Source organism: Antedon mediterranea, chromosome 2, assembly GCF_964355755.1.
Source record: "Antedon mediterranea chromosome 2, ecAntMedi1.1, whole genome shotgun sequence".
Classification (NCBI taxonomy): Eukaryota; Metazoa; Echinodermata; class Crinoidea; order Comatulida; family Antedonidae; genus Antedon; species Antedon mediterranea.
The window spans coordinates 22810500-22836764 of record NC_092671.1 but is presented as its reverse complement, the minus strand read 5'-3'; the positions used below and the strand labels follow the sequence as shown (position 1 = coordinate 22836764).

At 35.5% G+C, this 26265-nt stretch overlaps 1 protein-coding gene across 2 annotated transcripts in view; it reads left to right on the top strand.

Annotated features, from left to right (window-relative positions):
• LOC140040727 (histone-lysine N-methyltransferase SETDB1-like) overlaps positions 1-26265 on the top strand; it is a 373841-nt gene that overhangs the window by 330802 nt on the left and 16774 nt on the right. For both annotated transcript variants that reach the window (XM_072086876.1, XM_072086874.1), the window contains 2 exons: positions 5568-5680; positions 16898-16986. In XM_072086876.1, coding sequence (XP_071942977.1) covers positions 5568-5680; positions 16898-16986 — 202 coding nt within the window. The remainder of the gene's footprint in view (positions 1-5567; positions 5681-16897; positions 16987-26265) is intronic.

Below are 26265 nucleotides of genomic sequence, written 5' to 3'. Positions count from 1 at the left end.
ATGGAACTTCGTGGTTTTCTAGTCGCTGAAGCTACGAAGTGAACGCGAATGATTTTTACTTTATATTATATTCCCCGACGAAAAGTACTCGCGTTCCCCGACGTGGGGGGCTAGGCTCCCCGACGAGGGGGCTACAGCCCCCGTAGCCCCCCCGCTGGCGCCACCACTGGTGTTAGCGACAAGGCCTAGACTGGAACTATAGTTTATAACTATTTAACTAAGGCCTCTCTGTACAACATTTATATCAGCATAGGTACATTATTATACAAGTAAATGTATATGTACTAATAATAAGTATGATTTCCCAGCAAACACTGTTTAAATCGGTTTAAAAAACACTTACCATTTAAACTCATGAAATCTAATCTGCTTGAACTTTCAGCCAATCACAGGCTAGGATTATGTATGGAGATAATGAGTAGCTTTTATTTATTTTAAAACTTTAATTTCCAAGCTTAAGTGAATGTTTTAAAGCATCAATAATTGAAAAATCAATAATGTGTTACAAATATGGATGTTCTGAGCAATCTGTCGAAAAATGTTATCTATAACCAACATGTTGTGGATATCACACAGGTTATGGTCAAAGGTCAGATATGGTTTTTCCGGCCATCTTGAAACAAACCTTTGCATTAAAGCAAATAAAAACATGTATTTTCTGAAAAATTTGGGATAAATATCAACTCTTTCTGACCAATAGTTATTGAGATATGATAAGATCAGGTCAAAGGTTAAATGGTCAGAAATAGTATTTCCGGTCATTTTAGGGCAAAATGTTCCATTATAGTGAATAGAATTATGTACCTTACGAACATTTTAAGACTAAAACCAAGTCTCTACGATTAGTGGTTGCCGAGATATAAGTACTTGATAGCATAGGCGGCCATTTTGAAAAAGCGCCCCCAGCGAATGAAAAACGCGTTTAGAATTTGGACAACAAGTTGGAAGTTGTTTCTTGTGATGTCCTTGATCATTTAAAAGTGAAAAATCAAACTTGGCTAAATATATGAAGTAAAGTTAATATAGTGACAAATGCTGCCTGACTATATCTCAAAAATGTGAAAACATAACATTTTATAACTTTGTCAACATGTGGGCATTTATGTGAAGTTGTGCTTCTCCTGTTTTGAATGACGTCAGAATTGCGCAATGTGACAATGTGACTTTTTGAATTTCCCGTATTTAATATAGATCGAAAACCATACAACAATTTAAATTGAAACTTAGAATTTTAATTTACATCTTGTGCTAACTTTCTGTGTAAAAAAAATTGCATGTTTCACAGAAAGTTACGCCCACACGAGCATTTAAAATTTCAAAATGCGAAAAAACAATTTCTTATCAACTTTCTACGTGTTTCTTGTCATTTTGAGCATGTCTAAATGCCCACGTGCGTGCATATTTTTACGAGCACAGTGCGCACGTAGCGTTAAAGACATATTTTTCCCTGTGATTTATGTTTTTTCAGCCTTTTCTAGTAATTTTACCAATTTTTAAAAAATTACATCATACAATCACGTCGAATTGGACAATTTGCGCGTGTTTTTTATGAAAAAGTTCAAAAATTCATAAAAATTATGCATTTTTTAAACAGTCATAGTTTCTAAACTAAACGTTGAAAGTTATTTTTATTACATATTCTGGAAGTTGATTAGTTGTAGATGTCGGATCATGCATTAATATGGCTAATCGGACATTGTGACGTCATCGTATGGCCACCCGAATATAACATTTTTTTTTTAGGATTTTTGTATCTTTTGTCATAGCACATTTTAATAGAGCGCATCTCCACTTATCTGTTTTCTATTTTCACCCAGATTTTGATATTGTCTAGGTCAATCAATTGTCTTTCACACAAGTTAAAAATATTTAAATTTTTATGACATCATACTGTTTGAAAATGTAAATAACGTGGGCCTCTTATTTTCATATTTACTGTAAATTTCAATCTGTTATAGCTCGTCTGAATAAAAAGTGATAATCATGATTAAAACGTTTTCTGGAAGTTATTGGATTGTAGATACGAATTCATGTGAACATTTTGCCAATCAGATGTTGTGAAGTCATCATATGGTCAGTTGAATAAAAAAAGTCAAATTTTCATATTTTGCGTCATAGTTCATCACATTTAAAAGAGCACACATCTATATTTTATGTATTCAAATTTCTTCTACATGTTAATATGTTGTTGGTGAGATAATTTTCTTCCGATATTGCTATCTTAGTGTTTCTTTTTGATATGGTCACCATGTTAAAAATTGGAATAAATGGCGGGTCCGTAATTTCACCTATTTACTCTAGTAGCTATATCAACTTACTTTCGTATGCACTTTGAGGTCCAGAGAATTTGACTTCCGAAATTGGTTTAGAATGGTCAAACAATCATTTTTGGCCTGGTTACACATTTTGAAAATGGGGCGAAAGGTCAAAAGGTCAGGTGAAAGGTTATAAACCAATAGGTCCATAAATTTCGACAACCACTGGTCAAAGCAAGGTAATTTTGATCTCAAATTGATCAGAGGGTATACATTTATATTCAGTCTAATGGGACATTTTAGTCAAAAATGACCGGAAATGCCATTTCTGACTTTTGACCCACTACCCAGGGCATGTATCTATCTCCGTAACTACTGGTCGTAGACACTTAAATTAGGTCTTACATTGTTCGCAATATACATTTTATTATTTGTTGCACATTAAAAAATGTTACAGAAGGTCAAAGGGTCAGGGTCAAGGGTTATATGAACAAACACAAATAGGTACTTGTATCTTGGCAACCACTGGTCGCAGCAAGTCAATTTTAGTCTCAAAATGTTGAGAAGGCATGCATTCATATTCAGTCTAATGGGACATTTTAGTGGAAAATGATCATAAATGCAATTTCTGACCTTTGACCCACATTCCAGGGCATCTTTATATCTATAGTACTACTAGTACTAGTCGTAGAAACTTAAAATTGGTATCAAATTGTTGTAAATATACATACAATATATATACATTCATTCTAACATAAAATTTGTTGAAAAGATGATCAGAAATACTATTAATATTACTAATGTTTCAAACAAAAAACATACCTCTACACAACTTATTCTTATATAAATGTTATGCAATAACTGATGCTTTAAATGGTTTGTAATTTTACTTTTGCTTATAATAATGCTAGAAAATATTGTTGACCCCTGAGGATGATCAAACATTGATAGAAACGTCAAACTCAACAGTTCTTTTCAGAATGCTAGAAGTAACTTACCGTATTTATCCGAATAAACGCCCCGGGCATTTATTGTTCAGAGGGGTGTTTAGGGGGATTGGTGTTTATTTAGTGGAGACGTTTTTTTTTTCTATAATCAAATAAATACACCCTAGATATAAAAAAAAATACAACACAATTAATATCGTAATAACAATAACTGGATTAAACCTCCTTCATCTGGGTGCAAGTACAATCATGATTGAAAAGGTATCGGAGACAACTATAATAGACCAATTCATTGTCATCATTCTGTAAGACACTGTTGTATAATATCTTTGAATGTCACCGACAAATTATACATATACACGTCTGTTAGTAACGCAACGCTTTATTTCTGCTATGTTAAACTGCACCTGACATAATATGTAAATTTCCCGTCCTTTTGTTTCTATTATTCCCTTTTACTGTGCTGCGCTTGTCGTTGTCGTTCTTTTTCATTTCGTGAGCGGTAATCCTTTGCATACCTTTGTATTACCTTACACCAGACAGGCCAGTGATGTAAGTTCGTTATTTGCTTCCTTTGATTACTCTCTTTAGTTTAGTTTAGGCTTAATACCATTTCTACATTTTGCTAATTTAACCTGGATACATTGTAGTTCTTTATTGTATTATTTTGTTGCATTTTCAGTTTGAACCACAATAAATAAATTGTGAAGTGCAAAACCTGGTTGGAAGTTTTTTTTTTTGTATACCGATTAACGTACGACGCTACGAGCGTTACAACGTCTGTTCCCAGTGTACATAATAAACAATATATATTTCTGGAGATTTATTATCAATATTACTAGAAACTAAGGTTTATTTTTACTTTTTAAGTAAGTACTAAATGCGTAATTGTGTAATCGTGTCTCACATAGTGTCTCAGGATAATGATGTGTCATTATAGTTATACTGGCACCTGGAGAGGATTCGTTAAATGGAGCCTGTGACAGTGTCACTTTTATTCTAAAAGACAGAACCCTGGGAATTACTTCCGAAGGAGAAACTTATCACAATATGAGTCCAAATTTTTCATTTGGACTCATTTAAAGAAACCCAATTTGTGTTTTGTATGTAACATTAGGGTTGAGGGATGGGAAAGTGGATAGGTACAAAGAAGAACAATTTTTAAATATATTCTTTATCCACTCAGTAACGAAATATTTCTTTCATGTTTTATAGGCCTATAAATAATATAGGCCTACATCTAAATACAGTAAAACATTTGCGATTTAATACTTTGTTAAAACTGTCACTGTCATAATCGATTGAAATATTAAAGTACACGATACACCACTACGACGTTTATATTTTTGGTAATTATTAAGTAATACAAACGTTGAGAAGGAACTGTCAGTATAAAGTTTATTTGTATATAATAATGTGTTTATATATCTAACAGTAGAGCCTATCCACAATCTCAGTAATAAAGTTTATTTGTATATATTTTTATATTACATCTAACAGTACGAACATTCACAGTAAGAAATGTTCGATTCAAATGAGGACCAACAATAGTTAATAGGTATTTACAGTATTGTCGAAGTATTGCAAGTTTATTCTCAAAGGGCCCATATATTTACCTACCGTATGTGTTAAACCAAGGGCTCATAAATTTACCTACTTGTGTTAAACTCTGGCAGACTGAGAGATTGGGATGTTCCATTCATCGCAAATCATTACATTTGTATAATCGTATATTAAATCTATCAAAATAGTATTTTTTAAAGAAAATCGGCCTGTCTTCAACATTATGATGGTGTACTCTAGCTGTTCAACCGGTTTTCAGCTATTAAAAACAATTATCGTAGGAGGAGATAGGAAAATGCGAAGCCTCCTAGCATTTTTGTGGCGGGTATTTTTCAAGATGGACATCCATTAGACAGTGTATACCACGATCGGAAAACACCCCTCTTTGGGGCAAATCGTTGAACCTAAATTCGTTTTAATCGTCGACTCAATAACTAATTATCTAACTTAATTTAATTAGTAAACAGGGTTAAATCAGGTGGTTAAAATCAGTACCGAAAGTACGAACCAACTTTATATACCATCGAGTAAAAATTCTAAAAGTAAGGGGCGATTTACCGTATTTTGCCCTTACGTAAATTTATATATAGGTTTAAATAACATGTGTGAATTTCTTGAAAATCGAAAGTCCATTTCAGGTCCATTTTAACTTTCAATTAAATGTTAATGTTAATTGAACATAATATTAGTCTGTGTAAAAAAAGCTGAATATGATGACAGATTATTAAATTAAACAGTAGCTGTTGTTTACGTGTAATGTAATGTAATCTCTGTAATATATATACTATTTTTTATACTTTAGACTATGAAGTTGATGAAAAACAAAGTTTTTCAAGAACCCGAAGTTTGTTTAGAGAAGAACACTGCTATGTGATGGATGCCAAAAAAGAAGGAAATCTAGGTCGTTACTTTAATGTAAGAAATTTTAATTGAAGTAGAAAATGTTACGTGATCTGATGACTATTTAGAAATTAACATAATCAGCAGATTTCATGTTTTTGCATTTTTAAAATAATTTCTGTAATAACTAGTTTTAGAGTAATTAGGTGATCATTTATTAGGTGATCATTTAGAATAAAATGATCACCTGTTGTTATTGTATTAAATCTATATTATTATTATTATTGGTTATCCGCACTTGGCGGATAACCTCTTGTAATTGTACAAAATCATCATCATCATCATCATCAGGCCAAAAAAAAAAAATAGTCTGTTTGCTGTCATCCGCCGCCCCTAATTTCGCAAAAAATTTGGGGCGGAGATAAGAAAAAGTTTTTTTTTTCGTTGAGGGCGCTTAAAAAAAAAAAAAAATAACGTAGCGTATATTTCGGTGTATAATCGCACTTTTGACACGCAAATTTAACCTCTAAATTAAGGGTGCGTCTTATACACCGAACATAAATGCCTCAACACACAGATATCGCCACCTCGTTGGCTAGGCCTGGGCTTTTTAAGGTAAGGCCTAGGCCTATTAGTATTACTAAAGTTGAAAGAGTAGGCGTAGCCTAGCTACAGTGTACCAGCGTAACAGCAACCTGCTAGTTTTCAAGGCATTTTAGCGTGATTTTGTACTAAATATGATGAAAAGATTTGTTCATTATGGAGCTGTTTTAGGCGCTCCGATAAAATTTCATTTGTAAACGTTTACGATTGGAATAGTATTATAGTTATACGCACGACCGTCGTACCCCCAGCGCGAGCGAGCCCTTCAAGCTTGGCAACCACATTGTGTACACAGTATTCGACTAGTATATTCTCTAGTCGTATCCGGATATTAACCCTCTGGACATTCCCCCCCCCCCCCCGGAAAACTACCCCCGGACAACCACCACCTGGACAACTACCCCCTTAGGACAACTACCCCCTGGATAACTACCTCCGGACAATTACCCCCTAGAAACAATTACCCCCGGACAATTACCCCCACCCCCCTGTAATTACCCCGCGGACAACTACCTCTGACACAATACTCCCCGTAGGACAACTACCGTATTTTCCGGAGTATAGGTCGAGATTTTGCGGGAAAATTTTAATTGCAAAATCGAGGGGTCGACTTATACTCCGACCATGCGATTTTTGAAAAAAATCAGGCCGAAAAAATATGTTCAAAAGCCGTCAGCTGTCAAGCAAGGCCCAGCAAGGTCAGTGGCCTATCATCAATCACTCACAGAAGTTTTCAATTTAATACCTACATTGTACAAAATAATACAACTCCAACAAGTACTGGTCAATAAAATATTAATATATCACAATGACTCATTTTGATGTTAATATTACGCTTTTAAGATAATTAAGAATAAATAGTTTTATTTATGCTTCTTATTCACTCTCGCGAAAACATCGTAACACACACCACAGACGTCGGAATGTCCATGCAGCATGTTTGTTATTGCGCGATATTTTCATCTATACACATGCGCAGTTTGTTTGTTTGTTCGTAATTACAATTACTGCGCATGTCTATTCATAAAATAAATTCTCCTTAGTCGGGCGCGTGTACATTTACAGATAACGCGATTTACAACTACTCGCCTGTACAATTAATAAGCCTCCTAACGGAAAACTCGTTTTAATTTATTCGAATGACGCGAAAAACATCGCTGATGGCAAGTAACGCTACATCGCTGTCATTTATTATAGGCTGGTGAAGACGGCGGCGAAGTCGTCGTCATTACGTCTGTCCGATATTGATTAGGCCTACACTTTAATAATATAAACAAATAACCACATTTCATACATTTCTAGCCCTCTTTGAACTTTAAAGTAAGTTGTGTTATTAGCCGATTTTGGGGGTCGACTTATATTCAGGTCATACCAAAATCAACGATATTCTAGGCCAAAGTTGGGGGTCGACTTATACTTGGGGTCGACCTATACTCCGGAAAATACGGTACCTCCTGGACCTGGACAATACTACGAGGGCAAATAATCTTTTAAGACAACTACCTCCGTAGGACAACTAACCCCTGGACAACTACCCCCCCGGACAATTCCCCCCGGACAATTTCCCCCGGACAATTACCCCCTGAAAATTACCCAGCTCTCCGGACAATTACCCCCCCCCCCCCCTGGTAATTACCCCGCGGACAACTACCTCTGGACCTGGACAATACTCCGAGGGAAAATAATGTTTCAGGACAACTACCTCCGTAGAACAACTAACCCCTGGATGGACAACTACCACCCAGGCAACTATCCCTTTAGAACAACTACCCCCCGGACGGACAACTACCACCCAGACCATTCGACAACCGGACAATTAGCCCCCCGCCCCCTGGTAATTACCCAGCGGACAACTACCTCTGGACCTGGACAATACTCCGAGGGCAAATAATGTTTCAGGACAACGACCTCCGTAGGACAACTAACCCCTGGACAACTATCACCCAGGCAACTATCCCTTTAGAACAACTACCCCCCGCGGACGGACCATTCGACAACCAGACAATTTACCCGCCCCCCCCCCCCGGGTAAATAACCCCCCGGACAACTACCTCTGACACAATACTACTCCCCGTAGGACAACTACCTCCTTGACCTGGACAATACTACGAGGGCAAATAATCTTTTAGGACAACTACCTCCGTAGGACAACTAACCACTGGACAACTAACCCCCGGACAATTACCCCCTAGGAACAATAACCCCCTGAAAATTACCCCCAAGCCCCCTAGTAGTTAGTAGCCTTCAACATACCTTTTTATACTTTGTTTTTAAGTCAGTATCATTTTGATTGTTAAAATACTTTTCGCACTTGGTATAAAAAAAAAAGTCCCGAAAATGGGATCATCTGGATTATTACCTCTAATGAAACTTAGTCTTTAAATATGGCTGGAAATATCATATTTGACATTTTGACCTTTTTATTCTTTCTATGTCTGTAGGAATTTAATGTTGGTCTCATATTGTTCAAAATATCAATGTTTCTATGTACTTCAATAAAAATGTTTCATAAAAAATGACATGAAATGCTACCTTTGATTGTTGACATAATTTTTGCGTCAGGACAATGCTTCGATAACCACTGGTCTTAAAAGAATTAATATTTGTCTCAAATTTGTCATATATGTATTTTTTACACTTGATGAATAATATCACTTTTGATATTTGACCTCAATGTTCACTCACCGAATAAACGGCGATCTTTAAATAAATTCCCCTCAAATAAACGGTGACCATGTCACTCCCATGAAACATCATACGGAATAATCGACGTCTATTTCCATTAGATTATACCCCCTCCCATCGAATAAACAACTTTCTTCCAATAAATGTCCACCTAAAAACCACCTGAACAATAAACAGCCCAGGCCGTTTTTTCAATAAATACGGTACTTTAAATCTAGCACATCTAGGGTCTAGCGTGCTGTTAAACAGAATAATCGGTTAAAACGGGTGTTTCGAAACTAGAGACCCGAGACCCAATACGAAAAGGGAGACCCCACTATACGAAAAGGGAGATCCCACTATACGAAAAGGGAGATCCCACTATACGAAAAGGGAGACCCTAATATACAAAAAGGGAGACCTAAATATACGAAAAGGGAGACCTAAATATACGGAAAGGGAGACCCAAATATACAAAATGGGAGACCCAAATATACGAAAAGGGAGACCCACTATAAGAAAAGGGAGACCCCACTATACGAAAAGAGAGACCACACTATACGAAAAGGGAGACCCTAATATACGAAAAGGGAGACCCAAATATAGGTCTCCCTTTTCGTATTGGGTCTCGTGTCAGGTCTCTGGTCTCGGGTCTCTCTTCGAAACACCCGTTAAAAACGGATGATTTCATTTTTACAGAAACCGGTCCTATATATTTGTCTACTTTTGGATTTGGGGGGGGGGGGGGTAGTAGTTGTCATGGGGGTGTTTGTCCTAAGAGAGGGGGTAGTTGACCGGGGTTAGTTGACCGGGGGTAGTTGTCCTAAGGGGGTAGTTGTCCTAAGGGGGTAGTTGTCCTAAGGGGGTAGTTGTCCTAAGGGGTAGTTGTCCTAAGGGGGTAGTTGTCCTAAGGGGGTAGTTGTCCTAAGGGGGTAGTTGTCCTAAGGGGGTAGTTGTCCTAAGGGGGTAGTTGTCCTAAGGGGGTAGTTGTCCTAAGGGGTAGTTGTCCTAAGGGGGTAGTTGTCCTAAGGGGGTAGTTGTCCTAAGGGGGTAGTTGTCCTAAGGGGGTAGTTGTCCTAAGGGGGTAGTTGTCCTAAGGGGGTAGTTGTCCTAAGGGGGTAGTTGTCCTAAGGGGGTAGTTGTCCTAAGGGGGTAGTTGTCCGGGGATTAAGTTGTCCCGGGGATTAAGTTGTCCCGGGGGTAGTTGTCTGGGGCATAGTTGTCTGGGGCATAGTTGTCTGGGGCATAGTTGTCTGGGGCATAGTTGTCTGGGGCATAGTTGTCTGGGGCATAGTTGTCTGGGGCATAGTTTTCTCCGGGGGCATAGTTTTCTCCGGGGGCATAGTTTTCTCCGGGGGATAGTTTTCTCCGGGGGATAGTTTTCTCCGGGGGATAGTTTTCTCCGGGGGGTAGTTTTCTCCGGGGCGTAGTTTTCTCCGGGGGTAGTTTTCTCCGGGGGTAGTGTTGTCCGGGGATTAGTGTTGTCCGGGGATTAGTGTTGTCCGGGGGGTAGTTGTCCGAGTGGGGGGGGGGGGAGTTGTCCGAGGGGGGGGAGTTGTCCGAGGGGGGGGAGTTGTCCGAGGGGGGGGGGAGTTGTCCGGGGAGGGGGGGGGGGGTAGTTGTCCGGGGTAATAGTTGTCCGGGGGGGGGGGGTAGTTGTCCGGGGGGTAGTTGTCCGGGGGGTAGTTGTCCGGGGGGGGTAGTTGTCCGGGGGGGTAGTTGTCCGGGGGTAGTTGTCCGGGGGGTAGTTGTCCGGGGGGTAGTTGTCCGGGGGGTAGTTGTCCGGGGGGTAGTTGTCCGGGGGGATAGTTGTCCGGGAGTAGTTGTCCGGGAAGTAGTTGTCCGGGAAGTAGTTGTCCGGGAAGTAGTTGTCCGGGTGGTAAACATCCGGGGAGTAACTGTCTAGGGGGTAGGTGTCCTACTGTAGAACCTCTCCAGTTGATTATAGCATAGGGTTAGGGTTAGGATACATAGATACTTCTAGGATACATAGATACTAATCGAATACGATTGTCCGTGAAAACGTGAGCTCTCGATAAAAGGATCGAGCGAGGCTAGCCCACACACACGTGCGGTCATGCACTCGATGTTGCGGGTGCGAAACTCATGAATAACAAGTTAGAAAGAACTGACGGAATGGGGGACTTCCCTTCTTGTTGAGGCTGGGCGCGGCCGTCTTATACATCGACGATATACAAAATACCGATATTTTACTCTCAGTTAGGGGGTGCGTCTTATACACAGGTGCGACTTATACACCGAAATATACGGTACACCAACTTCTAAAATATTTAATTAGGCCTGCTAACAACGACCTACTGTGTAGTAGGCCTAGCCTAGGCTAGTTTAGACACGGGGCCTAACGTGCCCAAAACAGAATTAAAGTGTGAAAAAAATTATGAATAGATGTTTGAGCTCGTTGTTTTATTCAGTGTGTTTTCTTACTCTCAAATTCGCGTACAATTAACAGAGAAATTAACAAAAATTAATTTTAAAAAAAATAAATAAATAAAAAAAAAAAAACTTTTTTCCACCCGCCTCCCCTACCAAAAAAAAAAAACTTGACAGCAAACAAACAATTTTTTTTTTTAGGCCTCATCATCATCATCTTTTTCTTGATCTTCTTTCTGTATGATTTTTGTGCAACGCTTTTCTCTAAAAGTTGCAAACATAACATTTTGTTAACTATCTTAACATTGATATTTACGTAATGTCGTCAAGCGAAGCTTTTCATGACGTTTACAATTGCGCAACGTGACTTAAGCGCAATTTAACGATTTTCTCGTATTTAACATAGGTCGAAAACCAAATAACATTTCAAATTGAAACTTTGCAAAAGTTTAATTTATATTATGCGCTAACTTTCTGTAGAAAAAAATTGCGTGTTTTACACAAAGATACGCGTGCACACGCATTTAAAATTTCAAGATGCCCAACTTTCATGACGTTTTAAGCATGTCAAAAAATAATTAATTAATTAATGTTTATGATGTCATCATGCCTAAAAATTTCAATTACGTGTGGCATTAATTTCATCTTTACAGTAAATTTTAATCTCTTATAGCTCGTAATCACGATTAAAACTTTTTTGAAAAACGAAATCATGTGAAAATTTTGCCAATCGGATGTTTTGACGTCATCATATGGCCAGTAAAATAAAAAATGTCGTATTTTCATCTTTTGCGTCATTACATTTAAAAGAGCGCGCATCAATATTTCACGTATTCAAATTTCTTCTACACGTTAATATGTTGTTGCTGAGATAATTGCCTTCCGAAATTGCTACCTTCGCGTTTCATTTTAAAACCGTCAACATGTTAAAAATTGCAATATATGGCAGGTCCCATAATTTCACTTATTCTACACTGTATGTAATATGTATACATATTATACTATATATACTATATGACACAAAATTGACAGAAATCAGCACTAACAACATATCATATTTTTCAGTTCAGGTCATAATGCCATAATCTTTTTCTGTGTGCAATATTCTAACGCAACGTATGACGTGCACGTGGCATTTGTCCTGCGGATAACTAACTCGTCAAAGTGACGAGTTACATGTAATTTTTTTTTTACACTTTGTGAAAATTTAAGTCATATCAAGGGCAAACTTTTTGTGGATTAAAAATTACATGTTTTACAAGAAGTTACGCGTGCACACGCATTTAAAATTTCAAAGTGCACAAAATTAATTTCTAATCAACTTTCTACGATGATCATGACAATTTGAGCCTGTCAGAAATTCCTACGCACGCGAACAATTTTATACGCGGTGTGCACGTACAGCTAAAAATATTTTTTTTTGCGTGAATTTTATTTTTCCAGCCTTTTAAAGTAATTTTACAAATTTTTAAACAATTTCGACTTAAAATTACGTCATACGAGCACGTCAAATTGTACAATTTGCGCGCGTTTTTATTGAAAAAGTTTTAAAATTCATCAAAATTATGTCATAGATTCTAAAAAACGAGGTGAATTTTTTTAAATTACATATTCTGGAAGTTGATGAGTTGTAGATATCGGATCATTAATCAATATGGCTAACTGGACATTGTGAAGTCATCGTATGGCCACACGCATGTAAAATATAGGATTTTTGTCTCTTTCGTTATTGCTCATCATATTCAATGGAGCGCATCACGCTTATCTGTATTTCTTTTTCTCCGAGATTTTAATATTGTCTAGGTCAATCAACTATCTTACGCATGAGTTACAAATATTTTAATTTTTATGACATAATCATGCCTAAAAATGTTAATTAACAGGATCATTAATTTCATCTTTACAGTAAATTTTCGCCAATTAGATATTGTGATGTCATCATATGGCCAGTTAAATAAACAAAGTCGTATTTTCATCTTTTGCGTCATAGCTCATTACATTTAATAGAGTGCTCATCAATATTTCACGTATTCAAATTTCTTCTAAACGTTAATATGTTGTTGCTGAGATAATTTCCTTCCGAAATTAATACCTTCGCGTTTCATTTTGAAACCGTCAACATGTTAAAAATTGGAATAAAATACGGGTCCCGTAATTTCACCTATTTTACACTGTTTGTGCAATATGTATATAGATTATACTGTGTATTCTATATGACACAAAATATACAGCATTCAGCACTAACAACACATCATATTCTTCAGTTCAGGTAATAATGCCATAATCTTTTTCTGTGTGCAAAATTCCAACGTATGACGTGCACGTGGCGTTTGTCGAGCGGATAACTAACTCGTCAAAGTGACGAGTTTCATGTCTAGTTCTTCTTTCTTTCCCGGATTTTTGTGACCAGTATATCTCTATTGCTTAGTAACATAACTTTGTATAACTTGGTAAAAAGATTGACATTGAAGTGTAGATGTGCAACCAAGTATTTGGACGATTTCAGATCCGTGTTGCGTAAGTTACGTGGGATTTTATGAAATTCTATAACTGATCATAACTTTAGAACCAACAAATATTGTTTCATGAAACTTAATAATATTTTAATTCATATCATGGGTCAACTTTCTATGGATTAAAAATGGCATGTTTTACAAGAAGTTACGCGCGCACGCGCATTTAAAGTTTAAAAATGACCAAAATTAATTTCTAATCAACTTTCTACGCTTATGATATTTTGAGCATGTCAAAAATTACTGCGTGCGCGAAAAATGTTACGCGTATGGTGCGCACAAAGTACGAAAATCATGTTTTTTCTATTGAATTGTGATTTTCTAGCCTTTCCTAGTCATTTCTAAAAAGATTGACATCATTTCAAATTAAAATGACGTCATATGAACACGTTGATTTAGACCATTTGCGCGTGTTTTAGTTGCAAAAGTGAAAAAATATTGTCAAAATTATGCCTATTTTTAATCTATTATAGCTCCTCAGGATCATCCATGACCCCCCAATTTGTTTAAATTAATATTTAAGCAGATATGTTGTAGATATGAATTCATGCAGAATCTTTACCCCTCGGATGTTATGACGTCATCGTATGGCCACACGAATGTAAAATATAGGATTTTTTACTCTTTCATTATTGCACATCACATTAAATAGAGCGCATCTCGCTTATACGTATTCCATTTCCTCAGATATTTGAATACTGTCTAGGTCAATCCACTATCTTTCGCATGAGTTATAAATATTTTAATTTTTATGACGTCATCATGTCTTTATTATAGTAAACTTCAATTTGTTATAGCTCGTCAGAATAAAAAGTGATAATCATGATTAAACGTTTTCTGGAAGCTATTGGATTGTAGATACGAATTCATGTGAACATTTTGCCAATCAGATGTTTTGACGTCATCTTATGGCCAGTTGAATATAAAAAGTCGTATTTTCATATTTTGCGTCATAGTTAATCACATTTAAAAGAGCGCGCATCTATATTTTACGTATTCCAATTTCTTCTACACATTAATATGTTGTTGCTGAGAAATTGCTACCTTAGTGTTTCATTTTGAAACCGTCGCCATGTTAAAAATTGGAATAAATGGTGGGTCCCGTAATTTCACCTATTCTACACTGTATTTATTGTATACAGAATATACTGTTTATACTGTATATACTATATAACACAAAATTAAAAGAATTCAGCAATAACAGCATATGATATTCTTCAGTTCAGGTCATAATGCCATAATCTTTTTCCGTGTGCAAAATTGCAACGTATGACGTGCGCGTGTCGTTTGTCGTGTGGATAACTAACTCGTCAAAGTGACGAGTTTCATGTCTAGTGCTTCTTTCTTTATGTCATTTTTGTTCAGAGCGTATCTCTAAAACGTGTAAAGTTAACATGTTATAACTTTGTCAACATGTGGGCATTTACGTGAAGTTGTGCACCTGCTATTGTGAATGGCGTCAGAAAGGCGCAACTTGACTTACGCGCGATTTTATGAATTTTGCGTATTTAACATAGATCGAAAACCATATAACAATTTAAATTGAAACTTAGCAAAAGTTTAATTTATAACTTGCGCTAACTTTTTGTGCACTAAAAATTACATGTTTTACACAAAGTTACGCGCGCACGCGCTTTTAAAATTTAAAAATGCAAAAAAAACATTTCTAATCAACTTTCTTGTCATTTTGAGCATGTCAAAAATTCCCATGCACGCGCAACTTTTTACGCGCTTTGCGCACGTAGCGTTAAAAAACATACTTTTTCCGCGTGATTAATTAATTAATGTGCCCGTTTTGTCATTTTTAACCTGCTCGTATAGCGTTATTTTAAGTCGGAATGGACTCAAATTTGATAAATGTACTAAGGATGATGAGTACAAGGCGATTTGTACAAAAATGTATTTTTACTGGTACTTACTTGTTTACTTGAGCTTTACGTTTTATAAGAATCACGGACGGAAAAACGTGTTTTTGCGCAGTAATTTTTTTAAACACGCAAATGACCTAATTCATGCTCTAAATTGATCAAAACTTAATTTTGAGCTTTTTTAATTTTTAACGCGCAATTTCATGTGTATGACCTTGAAACGCGCAAGTTTTTATTTGCCAATATTTTTACCCTTGACCTGAAGTTTACGTGTAGTAAATTTCATTAATATGTGATAATGAATTAGGGATATATGATTGATAATGTGATTTCACAAAATGGCGTATAAATGACGTCATGGATTAGTGATCACACTGAAAAGCTTATTAGGACTAAGTTAAAGTATTTGAAAGACAATTTTGGTAATCATTGACATTAAACTTTTTGAGATATTTGTTACACAAAATAGTGTACAAGAAGAAGAAGAAGAAGAAGGAAGAATAATAATAATAAAGATTTCATACAATAACAATAGGTGATCATTTTATTCTAAATTATCATTTAATTATAAAACTATCAAACTTGATTAATACAATCATTCCTTAAAGACACCTTCCCTACGTTTTTTAGATCTATTTTAAGATCACTAACTATTTAATGTAAAAATAATACTATATTGTCCTAGTGCGATAACTTTTTTCGTCTTTAAATGGTTAAAAATGTGAAAAATAAGTCGATTCTAATAATTATAGCGGCCCGCTATAAATCCCAAAATGCATTTTGTGTGGATTGACATTTTTATTTTTCTTATGTAATTCACCCACTTTTTGATCGATCGTGAGGCCAAAACAAAAGACTTCAGCGAAAATACCGGGTTTTCCCCAATTTGTATCAACAGAGTCTTTCAAAAATAGACAATTAATGCAGCAAATATACAACGTGTATAGCTAGCGTACGATGTTCGTACGTTAGCGATGTTTACCAGCTAGGCCTACAAAACTAAGCATAGCTATAGGCTAGGCCTAAAGACCGTCCACGAGAGGTCATTCGCCGCAATCTACTTAAGTAGTGCATTGTTTCTCACTTTTTATCATAATTTACCATAAAACGTACATTTAAGACAAGTAATGACCTGGTTTAATGGTTTTAAAGTAATATATGTATTATTTTTACAAAATACTTGAATACTTGGCTATGCATTTAGCGTCAAAACTTTAAATATTATTAAATTGATTCTTCCTCTTTTTTTCTAGCATAGCTGTGTTCCTAACTTATTTGTTCAGAATGTTTTTGTTGACACTCATGATCTGCGTTTTCCATGGTTAGCATTTTTTGCAGGACAGTAAGTAAAATATTTTATTGTTTTATTAAATAACTACCAATGACAACAATTTCATTTCAGCGTAACAAAACTCCCGATTTCAAACGTACATACCGTATGTTAGTGTTAGCACCCGGGGAATTACTTCCGAAAAAGAAACTTGTCACAAAATGAGTCCAAATTTTTTATTCAAATCTAAATAAACCCAAATTTGTGTTTTGTATGTAACATTAGGGACTTTACGTAAATGACAAAGGATGACAAATATCCGGTGTTCGCTAGAGCGTAAAAACATATACAGTCAACATAGCCAGTTCATTAGTTACGCATCTGTGCGAAGACGACGACTGGCAGTATATTTCTCCCTCTCCTGTTTCGTGGCGCGGGGTGTCGAACCCACAAATGTGAACGCCTACAAATGTGAATACGACCACAAATGTGAAAATCATCACCCACAAATGTGAAAACAACAACAAATGTGAAAACACATCACCCACAAATGTGAAAACAACCATCGCCCACAAAAATGTGATAACGCCCACAAATGTAAAATAAATTCAAATCAAATGTTTTGCTAGGCCCAAACAATTTTGTTTAAGTTAATGTTAATGTATTTATATACATTGTATTAAGTTGTTTCAATGATTGTGTATTCACGATATGTCTGTTAGGTTAAATTAATCATGACCACTGTCCTGCAGTTTCCCGCCGTGTTTTGTAAAGTCCCTATTAGGATTAATAGATGGTGAAAAGGATGGGTGCAAAAAGGAACAATTTTGTTATATATTCTTTATCCACTCAGTTGATCTGTTTCTGCTGAAAAAATAATTGATTATTCTTAAGTATTCTTATGTTGCAACTGAAATTATTCTCCGACATTAATCAATTATCTGGTAAGCGCTTTTTAAAAATCATGTCATACATTACCCACAACGCAGTTCAAATTATGGAAGGCCGATTAGAGTTGGTTTGTTTACATCCTATCGCTGCCTAAACCTTAAAAATTGAACTCTTCCATTCAAAGCTGATTATTTGTAAAATAAACATCTACTACTACCACAAGTACCACAAGCAAATTCGTTTCACTGTTGGTACTGATCTACTAGCTCAGCTATATATCTCTACCAAAACCAACAGGCCTAAAAAAGGACATGCAAAACATCGTTAACCTGGACTGGTGAAATGTAGCAGTGTACTCCAATAGTTAACGCAGACTCCATTTTATTCCCCTGGAGTGTCCTGCTCAATCAATCAACATCATCGTTTTTCTGATCGTCGCTCGTGCAAATTCACTGACATGCTTTGTGAGTAAGGGTTGCCCATACTCACAAGGTTAAAATGTGATCAATAATCTCTATTTGTGTTGCAGCTAAAAACTACTCCGCAATAATCTGTTAAAACATGCAATAATCTGTTGAAACATGCAATAATCTGTTGAAACATGCAATTGATAATCGGTTATGTCATTTTGCGTCGTTTCTGCTGCCCAAAAATAATCGATTAAAAATTAATCGGTTAATAACTAATTATTCCTGCCCAGCAGAAACAGGCCCAGTAACAAATTTGTTTTCGTGTTTTAAAAATAATATAAAAATAAACAAGGTAAAACATTTGCAATTTACTATATTGTTGAAATTGTCACTGTCAAAGTCAGTGTACTCCCCAGGCCTTTGAAGCATCACGGTACCTTACGCTTTGGTTCTCTACCGTGACGCTTTACAGTTACGATTTTTTCATAGGGAATATTTCATGTCAAAAGGTACAATGTTAGACTAACATGAAACATGTATGTCATTGTAATGTCAAATTCTTAATGTCATTTACACTCAATTTTTAATACTATACAGGGGCGGATTTAGGGGGGGGGGGCGGGCCGGTTCCGCCCCCCCCCCCTTTTATAATATATATTATGCACCCATACATACGATTTTAATTTGGGTAACATTTCTGGGAGTGGGCCAGTTCTTTACTTTTTCAAGGTTAGTAGGATCTGGCTCAACACCATCTTTCGAAACGACATGACCTAGAAAGGTAACACGATCTTGGAAAAAATTACACTTGTTAGGACGTAACTTTAATCCAGCAGTTCTAATTCTCTCGAAAACTTCTTTTAAGTTAGCTAATTTCTGCTCAAAGGTGCGACCAAAAACAATTATGTCGTCTAAGTACACTAAAACTCTGCTCCATTGCAAACCATGGAGAACATATTCTATTAGGTGTTGGAATGTGGACGGTGCATTTTTAAGTCCCATTGGCATGACTTTAAATCTGTACAGCGAGTCGCCAGTTGTAAATGCTGTTTCTGTTTATCATTCTGATCCATAGGTATTTGCCAATATCCTGAGGATAAATCCATAGTGCTAAAATATACATTTCCTGCTAATAGTGGGGAACCTAATGTAATTCCGTGAGATTTTAATGCTCAATTTGAGTTCTTGGCAGTTTTGGAATCCTTGGGACCAGCAGAATTCATTGCAACAGGGGGCCAATTTTTCCCGACCCTATTTTGGCCGCCATCTTGGATTTCAAAATGGCCCCCATTTTTTACTCAAAACTGATAGTAGCTCCTATTTTAAACCACGTACGAACGTAATTTGTGTGATAAATCTTACAATATTATGATAAATCAGTCCAATGGTAAAATTTATAATCATAGCATATGGCAGCCATATTGAAATCCAAGATGGCCGCCATTAAAAACGTATATAATGTATGCATTTTATAGTCAGGGTCCTCATGTATTTCCGTAGGATTTTAATGCCCAAAGTGAGATTTCACTTCTTTAATATGGTGGTAGGATACCAAAAATGCTAGGTAACCAATTTTCACGATCCTGTAACCATGGTAACAGCCCCAAGATCAAAATGGCTCCCAATTGGCCCTATCTCCGTATCCCTTTGGTCTATCAACAAGATATTGGTATCAAAATACTCGGAGCGTATATATTTATATTCATTGTAATGGAACATTTTGACGAAATGTAATAGGAAATGCTATTTTTCTGCACTATTGACCTTTGACCTTGACTTGCATTGTATCTAAAAAACGGCTGGTCATTGAAATTTAAAAATGGTCTCAAATTGCTGAGACCATACATATTCATATTTATTGTAATGCAACATTTTGTTAGAAAATGACCGGAAGTAAAGTTATTGACCTTTGACCTTATAAACATAAACTTGATGTATACAATAAGCATTTATCTATTTCAGAATGCATCGGTAATTATTTGTGGTAGGTATTAAACAATGGGTTTATACATATTATTATCATTTGAATATCTAATTTCTAATTCACATACTTAGTTTTTATATATTTTATAAATATTAATCAATACCATGCATTTATTGTGTCAGCATCCTCGTCCCATTCTTTCCATTAAGACAGTCAAAGGAGTGAGAGTGGTTGATTCTTAAACTTTGTACCGTTCCATTTTATTTCCTAATGCTTGTTGTTTTTCTTGAAACAATTTCATATAGGTTTCTCATACATTGAACTGCTATACACTATTACGTGGTCGTAGATGATAATTTGATTGCTTCGTTCAGTTGCTTGATTAGACGTTCCTTGGGGTTGCTTCTTTGATGTTTCGATATAAGAAGTAATCGTCCAATGCTAACATTGACTGCCATTTTGTAGTTATATCGCCAAGCCAAGGAATCATTTTAGATTAGATAGAGTGAGATTGTTCTGAGAAGTGACCAAGAGGTTTTGGATGTTTACAGCATTTTATGTTCCCTTCAAGCTACTAAATGTGTTTAGTTTTATTTTTTTCAAGGAGTCCACAACCAGACTTTGCTCACAAACTTCAAAAAGCTTTAACTCTTTTTTTATCATCTCTGTTTAAGATATATTTCTTGACTTCATTTGAAATTATTACTAAGACAATGTTTAAAAAAAGTGTTGATTTTGTTATGAATGTATTTTGATAAAATCTTGAAGGATTTGTGTGTTTTGCGTTAAAGAGTGAGTTCGATGGGAAATCCAGTTCGATTTCCTCATTTTGAGTAATGCCGCCAACAAGACCACCAACCCATTTCAACTATGTTCCTTCTGTTCTTCTAGAGCCTGGTCCGGGAAAAGAGAACTATTTAAATACAGATTTTTTTTCTTTACATTCAAATTAATTACACTTTTTTTATTCTCTGTTACTTAGTCATCTACATCAAGCCAAGCTGGTTCATTATGTGAATTAGAAATTAGCTATTCAAATGATAATAATATGTATAAATCCATTGTTTAATACCTACCACAAATAATTGCTGATTATTGTATACATCAAGTTCATGTTTATTAGGTCAAAGGTCAATAACTTTACTTCCGGTCATTTTCTAACAAAATGTTGCATTACAATTACATTACAATAAATATAAATATGAGGGTAATAAATATATTTTTGATGTTTCATTGTTATTACATATTGATAATAATAAACATATCCAGCTTCATATTCCAAACATTCAATTGTCTATAGTAATCATAGAAATGACAAATGTTTAGATTACCAATTATATTTTTTTATTTTATTTGTATTCTAAGGTTATAAATGTTCATCTGGTTTGCAAACGCAAATGAGAAAAACTGTTATGGTATTGTAATATTACAGGACAATTACATTTTCCTTCATCTTGATTTTTTTTAAATAGTTAGTTTATTCAAACTCATTAATATGTCAATTTTTTAGATTTTAATATTAGCTGTAGTTCAGCAATTCACACTTTCTAGGAATTTTGCACTACAGCCTCAGAGACCGGTGGAGCTTCCACATATGTTTGAAAGAGCTGGGTATCTCTATGTTTTCGTATTGCAGTTTGAAGTATGTGCCATGTATCTTGGCATGGTCGAAGGTGGTTGTAAGTTTTCCCCATTTTGATCAAGGTTACCATTAATATCTATTAACCAATGTTTTAACCAAGAACACTGGTGCAGCATGTTACGGTCTTCAGTTTCTTTGTATTTTCTGGACTCGATCCTGGAAAGGACCCAAAATATTGTGTCGATAGAGACATTGACATGGAAATTAACAATTATATTGGAGGATAACTCTGACACAATCACCTAAAGTTAGGTGAGAAGGTCCAGTCAATACAATTTACACAGGAAGGAAAAATCATATCTGGTACATCTTCAGAAGAGACTGTCATGCATACTTTACATTTTCCTCATTGATCACAGACGCCACTGAGCCGAATAGTGTTTCTATCCATTGTTGGATGCCCTTCACATCTCTAGAGAATACAGACTGAAGACTATAACGTACTGTACCAGTGTACTTGGTTCTAGTATTTTCGTCAGCTTTTTTTTATAACATTTTAAAAGATATTAACGGTAACGTTGATCAAAATCGGGAAACTTGAAAAGTATCACATTCCAAAATGGCAAGAAAAATTGGACAAGATCATACTTTGCGATAACAAAATCATGTTTTTTTTAAAGATTTCTATATATAACCAGTTGTTTTAAATTATGTACTGGAATTTGACGATGTTATTGTAATATAATATAATTAATTTCTAGAAAGTGTGAATTGCTAAACTACAACTGATATGCAGATCTTAAACATTTACATAACTGAGTTCATTTTTGTAAACCAAGATACAGGAAAATGTCAGATGAACATTTAGAAAAGAATGTCTTTTAAATACAAATTTAATTGGTAGGCCCTAGTGTCATTTTTAACATTACTATATAAGTCGATTAATTGATTTAAAGTACAATCTGTAAAATAATAACAATTTATACAGTATAGCCTAAAAACAGTAGCCGGATATGTATTTAAAAAATAACCAAATACCATATCTGAAGTAGTGGAGCTGTAGCTTGGTGGTTAACGTACTTGAATTCCAATCTCAAGGTCCGGGGTTCAATCCTGACCTAGTGCCAGGGTTGTAACTCACGTCTCTTTTAACTCCACTCCTTAAGCCTGAAGCGAGACTAAGTTTATAATCACGATAAATTATAAAATAGTTTATCCATCCTGTAATTTAACGATGAAATAAATGTTTTATAAACCTCCATATCCTCATATTAAACAAAATCATAAATTTTTTTTTTTCAATAAATAAAATAATGTATACCCTCCAACAATTCATGCATAATTAGGTGATCATTTAGAATAAAATGATCACCTATTGTTATTGTATAAAATCTTTAGTCTTTTTAGGTGATCATTTAGAATAAAATGATCACCTATTGTTATTACTCTAGTAGCTAGATCAACTTTCGTATGCACTTTGAGGTCCAGAGAATTTGACTTCAGAAATTGATTTAGGATGGTCAAACAATCATTATTGGCTTGGTTACACATTTTGAAAATGTGGCGAAAGGTCAAAAGGTCAGGGTGAAAGGTTATCAAACTAAACACCAATAGGTCCTTAAATCTCGACAACCACTGGTCACAGCGATTTTGGTCTCAAATTGATCAGAAGGTATACATTTATATTCATTTGGGACATTTTAGTCAAAAATGACCGGAAATGCCATTTCTGACCTTTGACCCACACCCCAGGGCATGTGTATCTCCGTAACTACTGATCGTAGACACTTGAATTTGGTCAAAAATTGTTTGAAATAAACATTTTGTTATTTGTTGCACATTTTTAAAAATGTTACAAAAGGTCAATATATGAACAAATATAAATAGATACTTGTATCTCGGCAACCAATCGTCGCAGCAAGTCAATTTTAGTCTCAAAATGTTCAGAAGGCATGCTTTCAATATTCAATTCAATTAATTGTGCTGTATTTTTAGTCGCGTGGAAGCGACTCTATAGTTCACTATGTCGGTCGGTCGGTCGGTCTGTCTGTCTGTCTGTCTGTCGGTCTGTCTGTCTGTCGGTCTATCTGTTTGTTTGTCGGTCACTATGCGTTTTATCGCTTTCTGACCTTATCTTGATATCAGTTTAATCTAGCTAGGTCAATTTTTCACAGTATATTCCTTATGGCCAGGAATCAATGTGGTTATGTTTTCACGGTGCGCAATAAAAAATTACGCGGTCTACGCACGATTTAACGAAATCACGTTTGTAATCATATCTTCACAACCATGAATCACAATTAAATAAAATTTGGTATTCATAAATTTCAGGGCATAAATCATCATATGGCAATACAATTACGTGCGTAGCGCATGTAACGCATGCGTACGCGCGCTTAACATTTTCAAAATTTATTTTCGATGAAATAAGAGTACATTTCAGGCAATTTTAAGCGTTTACAAAATTGCCATGAGTGCGCATATTTTTGCGCGCGCACTGCGCGTTAAATGTTATTGCGCACTCTTTTTGCCCGATTTCTGTTTTCTTGACTTACTTTTCAACTCGAAATTACGTTATACGAGCACGTCGAAAGTGACAGGCTACGCACGTGTAAATTAAAAAAAAATAAATGTTTTTAAACATTTCAACATTTTTAAACATGTTCAGTAATTTCGGTCAGTATAGTTCACTATGTCGGTCGGTTGGTCTCTCTGTCTGTCTGTCTGTCGGTCTGTCTGTCGGTCCGGTATCACTATGCATTGTAGCACGCGACTTAATGGCTGTTGGCCTTGTTTTTTTACATCTAGATTATACATATTACCATATTATACCCCAAATAAAGTTGCCTCCCCTCCCCCTAAAAACCCTTTTGAACAATAAATGCCCGGGGCGTTTAATCTGATACACATGGCAAGTTACTTCTAGCATTATGAAAAGAACTGTTGAGCTTGACGTTTATATCAAAATGTTCTCGTGGACAGCAATAACTAGTACTTGAAATTGAAACAATTTAAAGTATCAGTTATTGCATAACATTACTGTCTAAGGATAAGTTGTGTAGAGATATGTTTTTTGTTTGAAACATTAGTAATAGTATTTTCTGTTCATCTTTTAACCACATTTTCTATTACAATGAATGTAAATATGTATATTTCGAACAATTTGATACCAAATTTAAGTTTCTACGACCAGTACTTACAGAGATATGAAGATGCCCTGGTATGTGGATCAAAGGTCAGAAATGGCATTTCCGATCATTTTTTACTAAAATGCCCCATTAGACGGAATATAAATGCATTCCTTCTGAACATTTTGAGACCAAAATTTACTTGCTGCGACCTGTGGTTGCTGAGATACAAGTACCTTTATTTATTTGTTCATATAACACTTGACCCTGACCCTTTGACCTTTGTAACATTTTTTCAAAATGTGTAACAAATAACAAAATATATATTTTGAACAATTTAAAACCAAATTCAAGTGTCTACGACCAGTAGTTACGGAGATAAATACATGCCCTGGGTTGTGGGTCAAAGGTCAGAAACGGCTTTTCCGGTCATTTTTAACTAAAATGTTCCATTAGACGGAATATAAATGTATACTTTCTGATCAATTTGAGACCAAAATTACTTCGCTGTGACCAGTGGTTGTTGAGATTTAAGGAGAAATTGGTGTTTGGTCTTATGACCTTTCACCCTGACCTTTTGACCTTTCGCCACATTTTCAAAATGTGTAACCAAGCCAAATATGATTGTTTGACCACCCTAAACCAATTTCTGAAGTCAAATTCTCTGGACCTCAAAGTGCATACGAAAGTTGATCTAGCTACTACTAGAGTATATTGTATGAAATCTTTATTCTTTTTGGTTATCCGCTGCAGGATAACCTCTTGTGATTGTACGAAATCATCATCATCATCATCATACTTTCTTTCTGTATGATTTTTGTGTAACGCTTTTCTCTAACACTTGCAAACATAACATTTCGGTAACTATCTCAACATATTGACATTTACGTAACGTCGTCAAGCGAAGCTTTTCATGACGTTTACAATTGTAAAGAAAACATTCTTCTACACATTGATATGTTGTTGCTGAGATAATTTCCTTCCAAAATTGCTACCTTCGAGTTTCAATTTAAAACCGTCAACATGTTAAAAATTGCAATAAATAGCGGGTCCCGTAATTTCACCTATTCTACACTGTATGTGATATGAATACAGATTATACTGTGTATACTATAATTATATGAATCAAAATAATAGAATTCAGCAATAACAACATATCATATTCTTCAGTTCAGGTCATAATGCCATAATCTTATTCTTTGTGCAATATTCCAACGTATGACGTGCACGTGGCGTTTGTCGTGCGGATAACTAACTCGTCAAAGTGACGAGTTTCATGTCTAGTTGGTTATCCGCAACGAAGTTGCAGGATAACCTCTTGTGATTGTACGAAATCATCATCTTTTTTTATTCTAAATGATCACCTATTGTTATTGTATGAAATCTTTATTCTTTATTTCTCTCTGTACAGATTTT